This window comes from Tachyglossus aculeatus, chromosome 9 (genome assembly GCF_015852505.1).
Source record: "Tachyglossus aculeatus isolate mTacAcu1 chromosome 9, mTacAcu1.pri, whole genome shotgun sequence".
In the NCBI taxonomy this organism is placed as follows: Eukaryota; Metazoa; Chordata; class Mammalia; order Monotremata; family Tachyglossidae; genus Tachyglossus; species Tachyglossus aculeatus.
This window is the reverse complement of record NC_052074.1, coordinates 61,638,835-61,653,216: the sequence shown is the minus strand read 5'-3', so window position 1 is coordinate 61,653,216 and position 14,382 is coordinate 61,638,835. Positions and strand designations below refer to the sequence as shown.

The 14,382-nt window shown below is 43.3% G+C and overlaps 1 protein-coding gene across 7 annotated transcripts in view; it reads left to right on the top strand.

Annotated features, from left to right (window-relative positions):
* PDE1A (phosphodiesterase 1A) overlaps positions 1-14,382 on the top strand; it is a 213,518-nt gene that overhangs the window by 178,875 nt on the left and 20,261 nt on the right. For 6 of the 7 annotated variants that reach the window (XM_038751271.1, XM_038751270.1, XM_038751264.1 and 3 more), the window contains 5 exons: positions 2,200-2,325; positions 6,435-6,536; positions 6,814-6,934; positions 9,873-9,954; positions 12,950-13,067. In XM_038751271.1, the coding sequence (XP_038607199.1) occupies positions 2,200-2,325; positions 6,435-6,536; positions 6,814-6,934; positions 9,873-9,954; positions 12,950-13,067 (549 nt within the window). The remainder of the gene's footprint in view (positions 1-2,199; positions 2,326-6,434; positions 6,537-6,813; positions 6,935-9,872; positions 9,955-12,949; positions 13,068-14,382) is intronic. The other variant, XM_038751267.1, reaches the window with a different exon arrangement.

The following is a 14,382-nucleotide window of genomic DNA, read 5'->3' as shown; positions in this document are numbered from 1 at the left end:
AACTGTTCCAAACCCTTTAACTCCCTCTTGAAACCTGAGCGGCCTCAACTCTTCCCGTCCTACCCGCCCGATGATCTTTCCACCTATATTGCTGACAAAATCAAAACTATCAGGCGTGCACCCCCCATTTCTCCCCCTATCTTCCCTTGCTCCTTCTAATATCTTCCTTCTCACCTGTCTTGGCCATCTCTCATGATCTAGCGGAAAGAGCTTGAGCTAGGAGTCAGCTTGGATGTGAGTTCGGATCCCACTCTGCCACTTCTTGTGTGAACTCGGTCAAGTCACCTAACTTTTCTTTGTCTCAGTTTCCTCATCTGTCAAGTGAGGTTTCAATACCTTTTCTCCCTGCTACTTGAACTGTGAGCTCCACGTGGGGCAGGGACTGTGTCCAATCTGATTATCTTCTACCTATTCCAGAGGTTATGATGATGTTTGATCCAGAGTATGCACCTAACAGAAACTACAATGATTGTCATCTCCTGCTGCTACGAAAATCAATTTTTCCACCCAGGCCAATCCCATCCATCTTTCCCTCTAAAAAGACGCGTGCTCAATCTTCCTTTCAGTTGTCTACTTTCCTCTGCTTCCCGATCCACCCACATCTCCCCTATCCTTAAAAAGACCTTCTCTGGATGCAGCTATGTATTCCACCCATCAATTGGATCCCTCCTCCCTAGCATCTCATATGGTTTGGATGTAGCCACTGCTTTCCTCCCCTCCAACTCCCTTTCTAACTCTCTTGGATTCAGATTCCACCCCCTTCCTTCCACTGAGACTGCTCTCTTCAAGGTCACCAATTACTTCCTTCTTGCCAGATGTATTGGATTCTGCCCTAACACTCCTCAGTTTCTCAGCTGTTGTTGACACGGGACTGCTACCTTATCCTTGCTATGCTCCCTAACCTGGGTTTATCTGACTTAGGTCTCTCCCGGTTCTCCTCTTCTCATTCCGATTGATCCTTTTTCTGTCTCTTTTGCCAATCTTCCTCTGCCTCTGTGACCTCTGTTTTGAATGGGAAATGTGAGGATGCTTCATTATGCCAATATTTCTTATGTCCTCGGATCATTTAGGTGGAAACACAAAGAGATTTGGCTTTTGGAAAAGTTGCATTTTTTAGAAAGAAGCCACTGGCTGAAATTTCTTCACGACCAAGAAAATTTTAACTGAGCTTCTCATCACCAGTCATCTCATTTCTTCTGAAATGAAATATCTTGAGCTCATCCTTCTTGTTGCATATGTTAATTGTGGGTCTTTGGCAAGATTGCGTTTTGGGTCCTCGACTCTACTTATTCTCTTGACAACTGATTCACAGCCCCCCGATTTGATGTCAATTTTTCTCTCCGACCCTGTTCTCCTACCTGATTTGATCTCCTGGATATCCCTATCTGAATCAGTCTCCACCTCCTCAAACTCATTCAATCCATCAAGTGCTTAGTACAGTGCTCCACATGTAATAAGCACTCAATAAATGAGATTGAATGAATTTAGCTAATATTTGATGACACTTGTGAGCAGATATGGTTCTAGGGCCCAGAGTGGATGATTCATGTGACCCTGGGTAAGTTGCTTGACTTCCCTGGGCCTCAGTTTTCTGGTCTGTAGAATGGGGATTAAATATCTGTCCAACCTGCCACTTAGGCTGTGAGTCACAGGTGGGACAGGAAGCAGCGTGGCTCAGTGGAAAAAGCACAGGCTTTGGAGTCCAAGGTCAGGGGTTCAAATTCCGGCTCTGCCAATTGCCAGCTGTGTGACTTTGGGCAAGTCACTTCACTTCTCTGGGCCTCAGTTCCCTCATCTGTAAAATGGGGATGAAGATTGTGAGCCCCCCGAGGGACAACCTGATCACCTTGTAACCTCCCCAGTGCTTAGAACAGTGCTTTGCACACAGTAAGCACTTAATAGATGCTGTCATTATTATTATCTGATTATTTTGTCTACTCCAGCCCCTAGCACAGTGCTTGGTCCATGGTTAGCATTGACCAGATATCACAATCATAATCATCATTATTATTAATATTATACAGTTTATATTATTAAATATTAAACTGTATTATCATATGGTTAAAAGGAACAAAGCCAAAGGAAGTAGCTCATCAGAAATACTGAGAAAACATGATCTGGATTATCTACCTTTTCCGCAGCAATGTTTCTAATTGTACTTCCTCTTGTATTTTAACTGTGCCACCTCCTCTATTCCAGATCGGACGTTGCAATTTTGTACAATGATCGTTCTGTTCTTGAGAATCACCACGTAAGCGCCGCATACCGACTCATGCAAGAAGAGGATATGAATATCCTGACGAATTTATCGAAAGATGATTGGAGGTGAGTCCTACCGGGTGAAACACAGTTTAGGAAAAGGGGATAACTAAAATCCTATGTAACCCAGCCACTGGAGAGAAAATGGTGGAATTTTCTAAGAATTAGGGCCAGCTGTCTCCTCCCTCTGAGGTAGGATGGTGAGGGGGGTGGGCTTCATAGGTGGGCTGCCGCTTCAAGTGAAAAAACCCCAAACCCAAGTCCTTTTCTCACCCCCTTCCCCCAACTCCTCAGACCAGGGTACCCCAAAAACCCTTCCAAAGCCATGTCAGAGTTAAACATTCTCCTGAACTTCCCAGTAGCCCTATCAGAGCCAATTTTAGGGAAGAGGAAAAGTAGACAGTATCCCAGAACAGACAAATGGAAGAGACCAAACTCTTCCAGCATGGCGTAGTAGATAGAGCAGGGGCCTGGGAGTAAGAAGATCATGGATTCTAATCCTGGCTCCGCCACTTGTCTGCTGTGTGAACCTTGGGCAAGTCATCTGGGCCTCAGTTGCCTCATCTGTAAAATGCATCCTGAGACTGTGAGCTCCACGTGGGACAGGGACTGTGTCCAACACAATTTGTTTGTATCTGGCACATAGTAATCGCTTAAAAAATACCACAATCATTCACTATTACGAGGGACTTGAATGTTCCTGGCTTCAGGAAGAACTAATCCCCTCCCTCACCTTTCTCAGGGAAGTGACTGTCCCCTGATGTGGAGGGGAGAACTGAATCTTCTGTAATAACAATAATCATAGTCACCCATGGAGATCACTGTCTTAAACACCATTTTACAGATGAGGCAACTGAGGCCCAGATGACTTGCCCAAGGTTCACACAGAAGACAAGTGGTGGAGCCAGGATTAGAATCCATGATCTTCTTACTCCTAGGCCCCTGCTCTATCTACCCGAGACTGTGAGATCCACATGGGACAGGGACTGTGTCCAACACAATTTGTTTGTATTTGGCACATAGTAATCGCTTAAAAAATACCACAATTATTCACTGTTATGAGGGACTTGAATGTTCCTGGCTTCAGGAAGAACTAATCCTCTCCCTCACCTTTCTCAGGGAAGGGACTGTCCCCTGATGTGGAGGGGAGAACTGAACCTTCTGTAATAACAATAATCATAGTCACATATGGGGATCACTGTCTCAAGACCCATTTTTCAGCTAACTGAGGCACAGAGAAGTGAAGTGTTTTGCCCAAGGTTACACAGCAGACAAGTGGCAGAGCAGGGATTAGAACACATGAATCTTCTGAAGCACAGGCACGTGTTCTACCCACTAGACCACACTGCTTATTGAGAATCCGCAATCCGTGCCAACTTTGGGTTCTTACCGTTGCTTTGATTCGTGAAATTGCTCCTTTTGTTGTGCTAAAACTGTTACGTCTTTCTTGTTTTTTTTTTCTTTTATGCAATATAATTTTATTCATATAATTTTATGCAATTATATTTTGGTCTCCTGATGAGCTCTAGGTTCTTGGGTACCTTTTACTCTGCTAGTGTTTGGTGATTATATGATTTTCTTCATGTTGAGTTGCTCTGTCATTTTTAGTAATCATAACTGAAGATTAAGTGGAATTGTTTTCCATTTGAGCTATTTATAAAAGCGTGAGTCATTGTACCATGCTTACATCTGTAAAGTAGGTGAGCAGAATGTGTTTTTTCACCATTTTAGAATTGTTTTTTAACTTGCCCCTGCATAATCCTACATCCGTGTAGCTCTTCATCTCTGGTCAAGTTCCAGTATTATATGCTAAATTATTCTGCAATAGATTTATTCTACAATGAGGTCAACTGAGGTTTTACTTCCTTAGTATCAGGCAATTAGAGTAACTCAGTTACATTGGGAGTAATCTAATGCAGGAACAATTTGAAAGTGGTGTAGCTTTCTTCTTGATTCTCCTTTTCTGCATAATTTAGAGAAATACCATTTTTATAGGTTTCTTTGGTGAACTGTGTTGTTCTCTTCTGGGCCTCTTAATTGCTTCAGAAAGAAAAATATCAGTAGTTAATAACAAAGTAATAAAGTGGGATAATTATGGAAGTTGTTAAGCCTTTACTATGTGCCAAGCACTGTTCTGAGCACTGGGGTATATACAAGTTAAATAGGTTTGGACACAGTCTCTGTCCCACACAGGGCTTATACTCTTAATCCCCACTTAACAGAAGAAGTAACTAAGGCACAGAGAAGTGAAGTGACTTGCCCAAGGACACACAGCAGATAGGCGGCAGAGCTGGGATTAGAACTGAGATCCTTCTGACTCCCAGCCTCACACTCTCTCTACTAGGCCATGCTGTCTTTCTAATATGTTTTGGTAGTGGGAAGCAATTGTATCCCAATGCTTCCACGTTAAGTAGGTAGAATGAATTTAAGACAGCAGATACAGAGGCAAGTTAAAATTTTAATGCTACAACCTTCTCCCATTTGGCTGAAAATACAATTTTTCAAGAAAACTGGGAGCCGGGGTCTGTATGGAGTGGCAGGGATTGTAGTAGTGTTCGTGGTGCCAGAGGGAGTGGGGAAAGCAAGGAGGTTTCCAGGGTTACAAATTATAATAATTATGATATTTGTTAAGCGGTTACTATGTGCCACTTAGCCCTTGGATGGACCCAAGCATATTGAGTTGGACACAGTCCCTGTCCCCTGTGGGACTTAGTCTCAATCCCCATTTTACAGGTGAGGTAACTGAGGCACAGAGAAATGAAGTGACTCACACAAGGTCACACAGCAGACATGTGGCAGAATCAGGATTAGAGCCCATGGTCTTCTGCCTCCCAAGCCTGTGCTTTATCCACTAGGCCATGCTGCTTCTCTACTTGTTGTAAAATTGGGCAGGAAACAGAGGAGTAGTGTCACTGCTGCCTTTTCCCTAATCAATCAATGGTATTTATTGAGTGCTTACTATGTGTAGAGCACTTTACAAAGCGCTTAGGAGAGTACCATCCAGCAGAATTAGCAGAGTCGTTCCCTGCCCATAACGAGCTTGCAGTTTAGAGGGGATCCTGGTAAGCCCCCCAAGATCTCCACACCAATCCCACACTCCCTAGCCCTAACCCCCCATTCCCTCTGCTTCTCCCTCACCCTCTGACCTCAGCACTAACTAAATTGCTGGGTGTGCTCTTGGGCAGAGCACTCTTGTCATTGATGAGACTAGTCTGTGTCTGAGCAAAGAAGGGGGTTATTCACTACCTTTGGCAAATCTACGGATTTTGCTTATCAGAGCCTGCACATTGCATCTGTAAAATGGGGATTAAGACTGTGAGCCCCACATGGGACAACCTGATCACCTTGTATCCCCCCAGCGCTTAGAAAAGTGCTTTACATATAGTAAGCGGTTAACAAATGCCATTATTATTGTTATTATTGCATAGTGGCCTGGGAATCAGAAGGATGTGGTTCTTATCCTGGCACCACCACTTGTCTGCTGTGTTACCTTGAGCAAGTCACTTCACTTCTCTGTACCTCAGTTACCTCATCTGTAAAGCAGGAACTGAGACTGTGAGCCCCATATGGGACAGGGACGGTGTCCAACCCAAGTTGCTTGTATCCACCCCGGCACTTAGTACAGTGCCTGGCACGTAATAAGCGATTAACAAATACCATAATAATAATAATAATAGCAATTATTATTCTCTGGGATAGAGAACTGTGGGCTTTGCTTTCCTTATTAGATAACATTGTCAATGTCTCCATTCATTGTAATGGATCAGCCAAGAGTGACATCTGCCATTCATGGTTGTTTTCTTTGATTTCGGGTGTGTGTGTTTGTGTGTGAGAGAGAAAGAAAGAGAGCGACAGAGAGAGAGAGAGAGAGAGAGAGAGAGAGAGAGAGAGCCAGAGGAAGAGGGACAGATGGAGAGAGAATGAGAGAGAGACAGAGAAAGAATGAGAGAGAGAGAATGTGAGTTGGTAGAGGGGGAGAATTATCCACTTAATGGCAGTCTGCAGCACTAGTTCTTCCACAAGGGTTAGAAGGTTATCAGGATATATCTTGAAGCATTTCGCTTGTGACCACTTCTGCTTAAGGAGAACAAATGTGATTATTGTTTTGTAAAGGGCAGTTCCATTACAGGATAATGAAGTACCGCATTCATAACCTTCCTCTTGATTATTTTCAGGGAGCTCCGGGGTCTGGTCGTTGAAATGGTCTTATCTACAGATATGTCTGGCCATTTCCATCAGATAAAAACCATGAGGAACACCTTGCAACAACCAGAGGGGTAATGGATCTTTTGCTGTGATTATAAACCTCTGATACTAAGAAGCTTTAAATGCAACTCTTCCCTGGAAAAGATGTTTCTACCTTTTTGTTTAGTTTTGATTTGTTTTGGTTCTGCATTGTTTTGTTATTCTGGTATCTGTTAAGCGCTATGTGCCAGGCTCTGTGCTAAGCACTGATATATATATGCTGATCAAGTTGGATATAGTTCATGTCTCGCAGGGGGCTCACAGTCTAAATCTGTTGTGGCTCATTAAAGCTTATCCTCGATTTTCCAGGGTAGACAAGGGCAAAGCCATGTCTTTGGTTCTCCATGCAGCGGATATAAGCCATCCAGCAAAATCCTGGGATCTGCATCACAAGTGGACCATGGCCTTGATGGAAGAATTCTTTCTACAGGTGTCGGTTTCTTTTTCCTTTTTTCCCCCCTCTTTTTTCATTTAAATGGTATTTCATTCATTCAATCATATTTATTGAGCGCTTACTGTGTGCAGAGCACTGTACTGTTGGGAAGTACAAGTCGGCAAAAGATAGAGACAGTCCCTACCCAACAAGGGTCTCACGGTCTAGAAGGGGGAGACAGACAACAAAACAAAGTTTGTAGACAGGTGTCAAAATCATCAGTACAAATAGAATTATAGCTATATGCACATCATTAACAAGCTAAATCGAATAGTAAATATGTACAAGTAAAATAAATAGAGTAATAAATCTGTATGAATATATACAAGTGTTGTGGGGAGGGGAAGGAGGTAGGGCGGGGGGATGGGGAGGAGGAGAGGAAAAAGGGGGCTCAGTCTGGGAAGGCCTCCTGGAGGAGGTGAGCTCTCAGTAGGGCTTTGAAGGGAGGAAGGGAGCTAGTTGTTAAGTGCTTAGGGAGAAGCTAATCAGGTTGGACACAGTCCATTTCCCATATAGGGCTCACAGTCTTGATCCCCGTTTTACAGATGAGGGAACTGAGGCACAGAGGAGTGAATTGTGACACACTTCAAACTCAAGGTCATACAGCAGACAAGTGGTGGAGCCAGGATTAGAAACCAGGGACTTCTGGCTCTCAGGCCTGTGCTGTATCCACTACTCCATGCTGTTTATTATTACTACTCTGGGAAAAGTCAGGGTAGAATAATAACAATGATAACAATTGTGGTATTTATTAAGGGTTTATTATATGCTAAGCACTGTATTGAGCACTGGGGTAGATACAAATTAATCAGGTCCTATATGGGGTTCACAGCCTGAGTAGGAGGGAGAGCAGGTATGTAATCCCCATTTGGAGGTAACTGAGGCACAGAGAAGTTAAGTGACTTGCCTGAGGTCACACAACAGGTAAGTGGCAGAGCTGGAATTAGAACCCACATCCTCTGACACCTAGGCCTGTGCTACTTCCACGAGACCATGTTATTTACACTGAGCAGCCCAAAATGCCAACATGTGTTTCAGGAAAACTTGTGTGCAGGGAATGTGTCTACCAACTCTGTTGTATTGTGCTCTCCCATGTGCTTAGTACAGTGCTCTGCACATACTAGTCCTCAATAAATACCACTGATGATGAGGAGAGACACAAAATGACTAGATTGTTGGCTTCTTGTGGGCAGGAATCTTGTCTACCATTTCTATTGGATCATACTCTCCCAAGAGCTTAGTACAGTAATAATAATGATTATGGCGATTGTTAAGCGCTTACTATGTGCCTGGCACTTTATTAAGCACTGGGGTGGATACCAGCAACTCGGGTTGGACACAGTCCCTGTCCCACGTGGGGCTAAAAGTCTGAATCCCCATTTTACAGATGAGGGAACTGAGGCCCAGAGAAGTGAAGCGATTTGCTGAAGGTCACACAGCAGACAAGTGGCGGTGTCTGGATTAGAACACACAACCTTCTGATTCTCAGGCCCGTGCTCTATCCACTATGCCATGCTGCTTCAAATGCCATCAATAGATTGATACTTCCCAAATGTTTTATAATCACATGTATGTTCCTTCCTAGTGGAGGACTTTTAAATAACTCAAGAACAGGCTAAATGTTAGCAAGTCACGCTTTTCCAAACCCTGGAAGAAAACATTAACTGGAGGCAAATTATCCACTCAGAGGAGGGGTCCAGCTGTGAAAATGCTAAAGCTAGATTTTGAGGCATCCTTGTATTTCCCAATTGACTCCCTGGGAATTTTTCCCTCCTCAGCAAGAGATGCAATGCCCTACAGTGCAAATGTACCTTAGGAAAAGTCTGAATTGTTACTTGAAAATATAGTTGTTTCCTAAGTGGCTCTATCATGGGGTATGATTTCCCGTAGACCTACATACAATCGAGAAGCAGCATGGCCTACCGGAAAGAGAACAGGCTTGGAAGTAAGAAGCATCTGGGTTTTAATCCCGGGTCTGTCGCTTGTCTGCTGTGTGACCTTGAGAAAGTCACTTTACTTCCCTGTGCTTCAGGTCCCTCATCTGTAAATGGGGATTAAGACCGTCAGCCCTATAGAGTTAATCACATTTATTACTCTATGCAGAGCACTGAACTAAGGACTTGGGAGGGTACGATAGGGTTAATCGGGAAGAGCTACTCAAAAAAAAAAGGAAAGAAAACCTTTCTTTTGCTGTGTAACAGGCTGTCTTGGTTCTCTCAGCCTGGATGTGAAATAGAGTAGGGATTTTTAGGACGGTTGTAACAAGTGGAAGAAACAAAGACAATGTGGAATACAACTGTGGTATTTTTACAGGGGGCATCCTATCTGGGCAAACAACACAAAAGGGATTGTCAGCCGTGCCAGGGTTATTGGTCAGTCAGTCAATCAGTCAATCGTATTTATTGAGTGCCTACTGTGTGCAGGACACTGAACTAAAGGGTACAATAGAACAAAGAACAGACACATTCCCTGCCCACAATGAGCTTACAGTCTAGAAGGGAAGACAGACATTAATATAAATAAATGCATTACGGATATGGACATCAGTGCTGACAGTCTCATTTACACACGTTGTCAAACATCAGCAAATTCTGAAAGAATGCTGCTTGCAAAGCCTCTAACTTATTGCCAGGTGCCAGGGAAATTTAGCTCTTCAGTTGTTTAAAAAACATTGAAAATACAAATCATACTCAGTTTTTTTTTTCCTTTTCTTCCCCGAGGCAGAATATCAAGACAAACCCTTGCATCCTTTCTCTTGTGACTTCTGGTTTTGTCTTTAGAAAAAGAAATGAAATATTCTAATTAAAAAAATGCAGTTGATGAATATTATGACAACCAACAAGCTTCAGGCCTCTCCGGTTTTCAATATCTATGGTAATGGTTCTGCTTCTCTTCTCTGTCTTGCCTGCTTGCTAAACAACTTTCCTTTCCACAGGGAGATAAGGAGGCTGAGTTAGGACTCCCATTTTCTCCTCTTTGTGATCGCAAGTCTACAATGGTGGCTCAATCGCAAATAGGTAACGTTCCATGCCGTTTTCCTTTTCTTTTTCCAAAGATGAATACTGTGTTGTCATGAACCATATGGTAAACAGGATGCTTATTGTGACTCTTTCCTTCCAAAGTTCTCCAATTTTCTGCAACTAATTCTATTTCTGGGGCTGATAATGATGTGGTTAGACTCTAAAAACCTTGTAGGGCATAGTTTTCCCCATCATCCGCCTTTGTCATTAACACATATCCGTTTACCGGTCATTAGGGATGTTTCCAGTTGTTGTCTAAAGGAATGATCTCTTGCTATTAGGCAACAGTCTATTTATTGAGCATTTATTACGTCTGCTAATTCTGTTATATCGTACTTTCTCAAACGCTTAGTATGGTGCTCAATAAAGACCATTCATTGCTGGATTGATTGCAGAGTAAGCAGGGCGTGTGTCTGTTTATTGCTATCTTGTACTCTCCCAAGCTCTTAGAACAGTATTCTGCACACAGTAAGCACTCCTGATTGATTGGCCTGAGACAAGTGAAAATCCTAGGGTATTTCAAAAGTCCTTGCATTGCTGAAGCTAAAGAAATTACACACTATGAACTAAACCTGTAATATATTCAATCCATCAATCATTGGTATTTACTGAGCACTTGCTGTGTGTGCAGAGCACTGTACTAAGCATTTGGGAGAGTACAACAGAGTTGGTAGGTGTATTCCCTGTCCATGAGGAGCTTACAGTCTAGAGGGGGACATGCATGTTAACATAAATAAATGAATTACAGATACCCAAGTGCTTTAGGGCTGAGGATAGGGTGAATGTCAAGCGCTTAAAGGGCACAGGTCCAACTTTTCCTCAGGGAAAAGGGGACTTAACTGGGCAATGGTTCTGGGAGGAGATGTGATTTTAATAAGACTTTGAAGGTGGGGAGTATGGTGGTCTGGCGTGTATCAAGGGAGAGGGAGGACATGGGAAAGGACTTGGTGGCGAGTTAGATGAGACAAAATATTCTTAGGAGGAGTCTCCTAAGCCTCGTATGCATTTGGGCAAGGATTCGGAAATGTGAAAAGCATTTTTCAAGAACTTACATTTTCAGCCTGTGTATTAGATTTAGCACAGACTGCTCGGTTCCCTGCCATGACCATTAACTGAGCTGCCCTAGGTAATTCAGGGACCAGCAACCACAAGCTCTCAACCCCTTGGGTGCAGTGCTTAGTACAGTGCCTGGTACATAGTAGCACTTAACAAATGCCGTAATTATTATTATTATAAGTTAACAACACCCATATCTCAGAAATACATGAAAAGTTGTACTTGGTCATTTTAAATTGATTTTATGAATGTCATTTGGGACAAGGACTACGTTCAATCTGATTAGCTTGTATCTACCCCAGCACTCAGAACAGTTGCCACAAAGTAAGCAACTAACAATTATTATTATTACTATTATTGATACTTCAAAACTAGAAAATCTCTCCCAAATATAGAACATGAATATTTGGGTCATGGATTTAATAACAACAAACCATTAATAATGACATTAATAATGATAGTGGTCTTTGTAAAGTGCTTTCTACGTGTCAGGGAGTCTACTATGCACTGAGGAGGTACAAAGTAACCAGATGGGACATTGTCCCTGTCCCACATGGGGCTTTCAGTCTAAATGTGTGTGTTTGTGTGTGTGTGTGTGTGTGTGTGTGTGTGTGTGTGTGTGTGTGTGTGTGTGTGTGTGTGTTGGGGAGGGGGTGAGATTTGTGGGATTTGAATGCAGGGGGTGTCAGGATCCTTAGCTGTGGATATTTTTCAGTGGCATGGCCAAGATTTGTAAAAATATGATAAGCAATCGATGCTCCGGACAGAGAGTATTGCTATATTTTTCGCATTATCTGATTTCAGTCTGGCCCATGCTATTCGACCTACTAAACTCAGGAATGCCTACCGACTCCGTTAGATTGTACTCTCCAATCTAAAGTGCTTAGTACACTGCTCCGCACACAGAAAATGCTCAGTAAATACCATCAACTGATTGATTGATTGCTAAACAATGTTCAGTTCTGAGGAGATGTGTCTGAGAGGATGAATAGGGTCTCTGGTAATTTCAGAAGACTGAAAATGTAGTGAAATGACATCTCTAAAGGTCCAGGAGAATTAAAGGGGCTTTAGGATATTAAATGGTTTTACAGTATTTCTAATTTTTACTACTCATTATTATCAACAATGATATTTCTTGAGCGCCTTCTGAATGTGAAGCTCTGGATTAAGGGCCTAGGAGAGTGGAAAAAAAATTGTGATACATCACCACTGCCCTTCAGCACTGTACTAGCTACAAGTTAATCAGGTTGGACACAGTCCCTGTTCCACATTGGGCTCACAGTCTCAATCCCCATTTTGCACTGTCCTCCTGGGTCAGTGGATTTCTCCTTAGAGCACTGGACAACCGTAATCAATCAACAGAATGCTGAACTCTTGGCTGCCAATAATGGCAGAATCAATCAGCCTTCTGCTCTTTATGTGGGTACGACTACTCCTGTGATACTAGATTACAGAGGATAGAATTGTGAGTTTGGGGGCCTGATGAAGGGGTATTTATTGATCCCCTTCTAGGCCATAAGCTCGTTATGGTCGGGAAACACGTCCACTAATTCTGCTGCATTGTACTCTCCCAAATGCTTAGTAATAATAATAATAATGGCATTTATTAAGCACTTACTATGTGCAAACCACTGTTTTAAGCACTGGGGATGTTACAAGGTGATCAGGTTGTCCCAGAGGGGGCTCACAGTCTTAATCCCCATTTTACAGATGAGGTAGCTGAGGCCCAGAGAAGTTAAGTGATTTGCCCAAAGTCACACAGCTAAGTGGCCGAACCGGTAAGCACTCAATCATACCACCGATTGATTGTCGGAGCACTTATTGTTTGCAGAGGACTGTACTCAGAGCAATGGAGAGTGCTATACAACAGAGCCGGTAGACAAGTTCCCTGTACACAAGGAGCGGAAAGTGAGACTGTAACTTTTGTGCTTTACAGGTTTCATTGACTTCATAGTGGAGCCAACGTTTTCTCTTCTGACCGACTCGACAGAGAGAATCGTTGTTCCTCTCATAGAGGAATCCTGCAGGTCAGAAAGTTCTTTGGGATCCCACAGGTGGGGTATTTTTCTCTCTGTCCTCCTTCCTGTGTGACCTCGGGTGTTGCAAACCTTCACAATTTTTCCTGCTGGTCGAATGGGGAAATTGGGACCAACTGTTGTGTAGCATTGCTACCTAGTGGCAGATGAGAAGACGCGACAACCTGTTGTAGGCCTAGGCCAGATTCCATCAGTATTCTGCTAAGAAATAAGGAAGTGAAGAAAACTGGATATCGATCGACCAATCAGTCATACTTATTGAACGTTTACTGTGTGCAGCGCTCTCTTCTAAGCTCTCAGGAGAGTACAACTATATAATACTAATTATGGTATTTGTTAAGCGTTTGCTATGTGCTCCGCACTGTACTGAGTGCTGAGGTGGATACAAGCTAATTGGGTTGGACACAGTCCCTGTCCCACGTGGGATTCACAGTCTCATTATATCGGACTTCCTGCTTCCTGAATGACAATGGGCATTGCTTTTTCAAATTTTCAGGAGAGCACCTGAGTACTGAAGGTGGGAAATCATCAATCGTATTTATTGAGCGCTTACTGTGTGCAGAGCACTGTACTAAGCGCTTGGGAAGTACAAATTGGCAACATATAGAGACAGTCCCTACCCAAAAGTGGGCTCACAGTCTAAAATGGAACCAGTTTACTTTGAATTTGAAGCGCTGAGGTAGATATGAGGTAGTTGGGTTGGATACAGGCCCTGTCCCGCATGAGGCTCACAATCTTGATCCCCGTTTTACAGATGAGGGAACTGAGTCACAGAGAAGTGAAGTGACTTGCCCAAGGTCACCCTACAGACAACTTTTCTTCCCCAAACAGCTTCTTGAGAGCAGTGATTTCATCCACAGATATTTGAATTGAGGAACAATGATGCAGACTGTTTTGGGGTGATGAGAATGGCAGAATGAGAGCAATCCTGGGTCCTTCTAAGAGGTTACCCCATGTGATGTGTTAACTGTCTCCAGCAAAATCAGCGTGGCATAGTGGAAAGAGCACGGGCCTCGGAGTCAGAGGACCTGGCTTCTAATCCCAGCTCCGTCACCGGTCTGCTGTGTGACATTGGGCAAATCACTTCTCAGTGCCTCAGTTTTCACGTCTGCAAAATGGGGATTCAATACCTGTTCTCTCTCCTATTTAAACTGTGAACCCCATGTGGGACAGGGACGGTGTCTGACCTGATTAACTTGTATTTAGAACAGTGTGTGGCACATTGTAAGCACTTAAACATAGGAAAGCAGTGTGGGTTAGTGGATAGAGCACAGGGGGAGTCAGAAGGACCTGGGGTCTAATCCCGGCTCTGCTGCGTGTCAGCAAAGTGAAC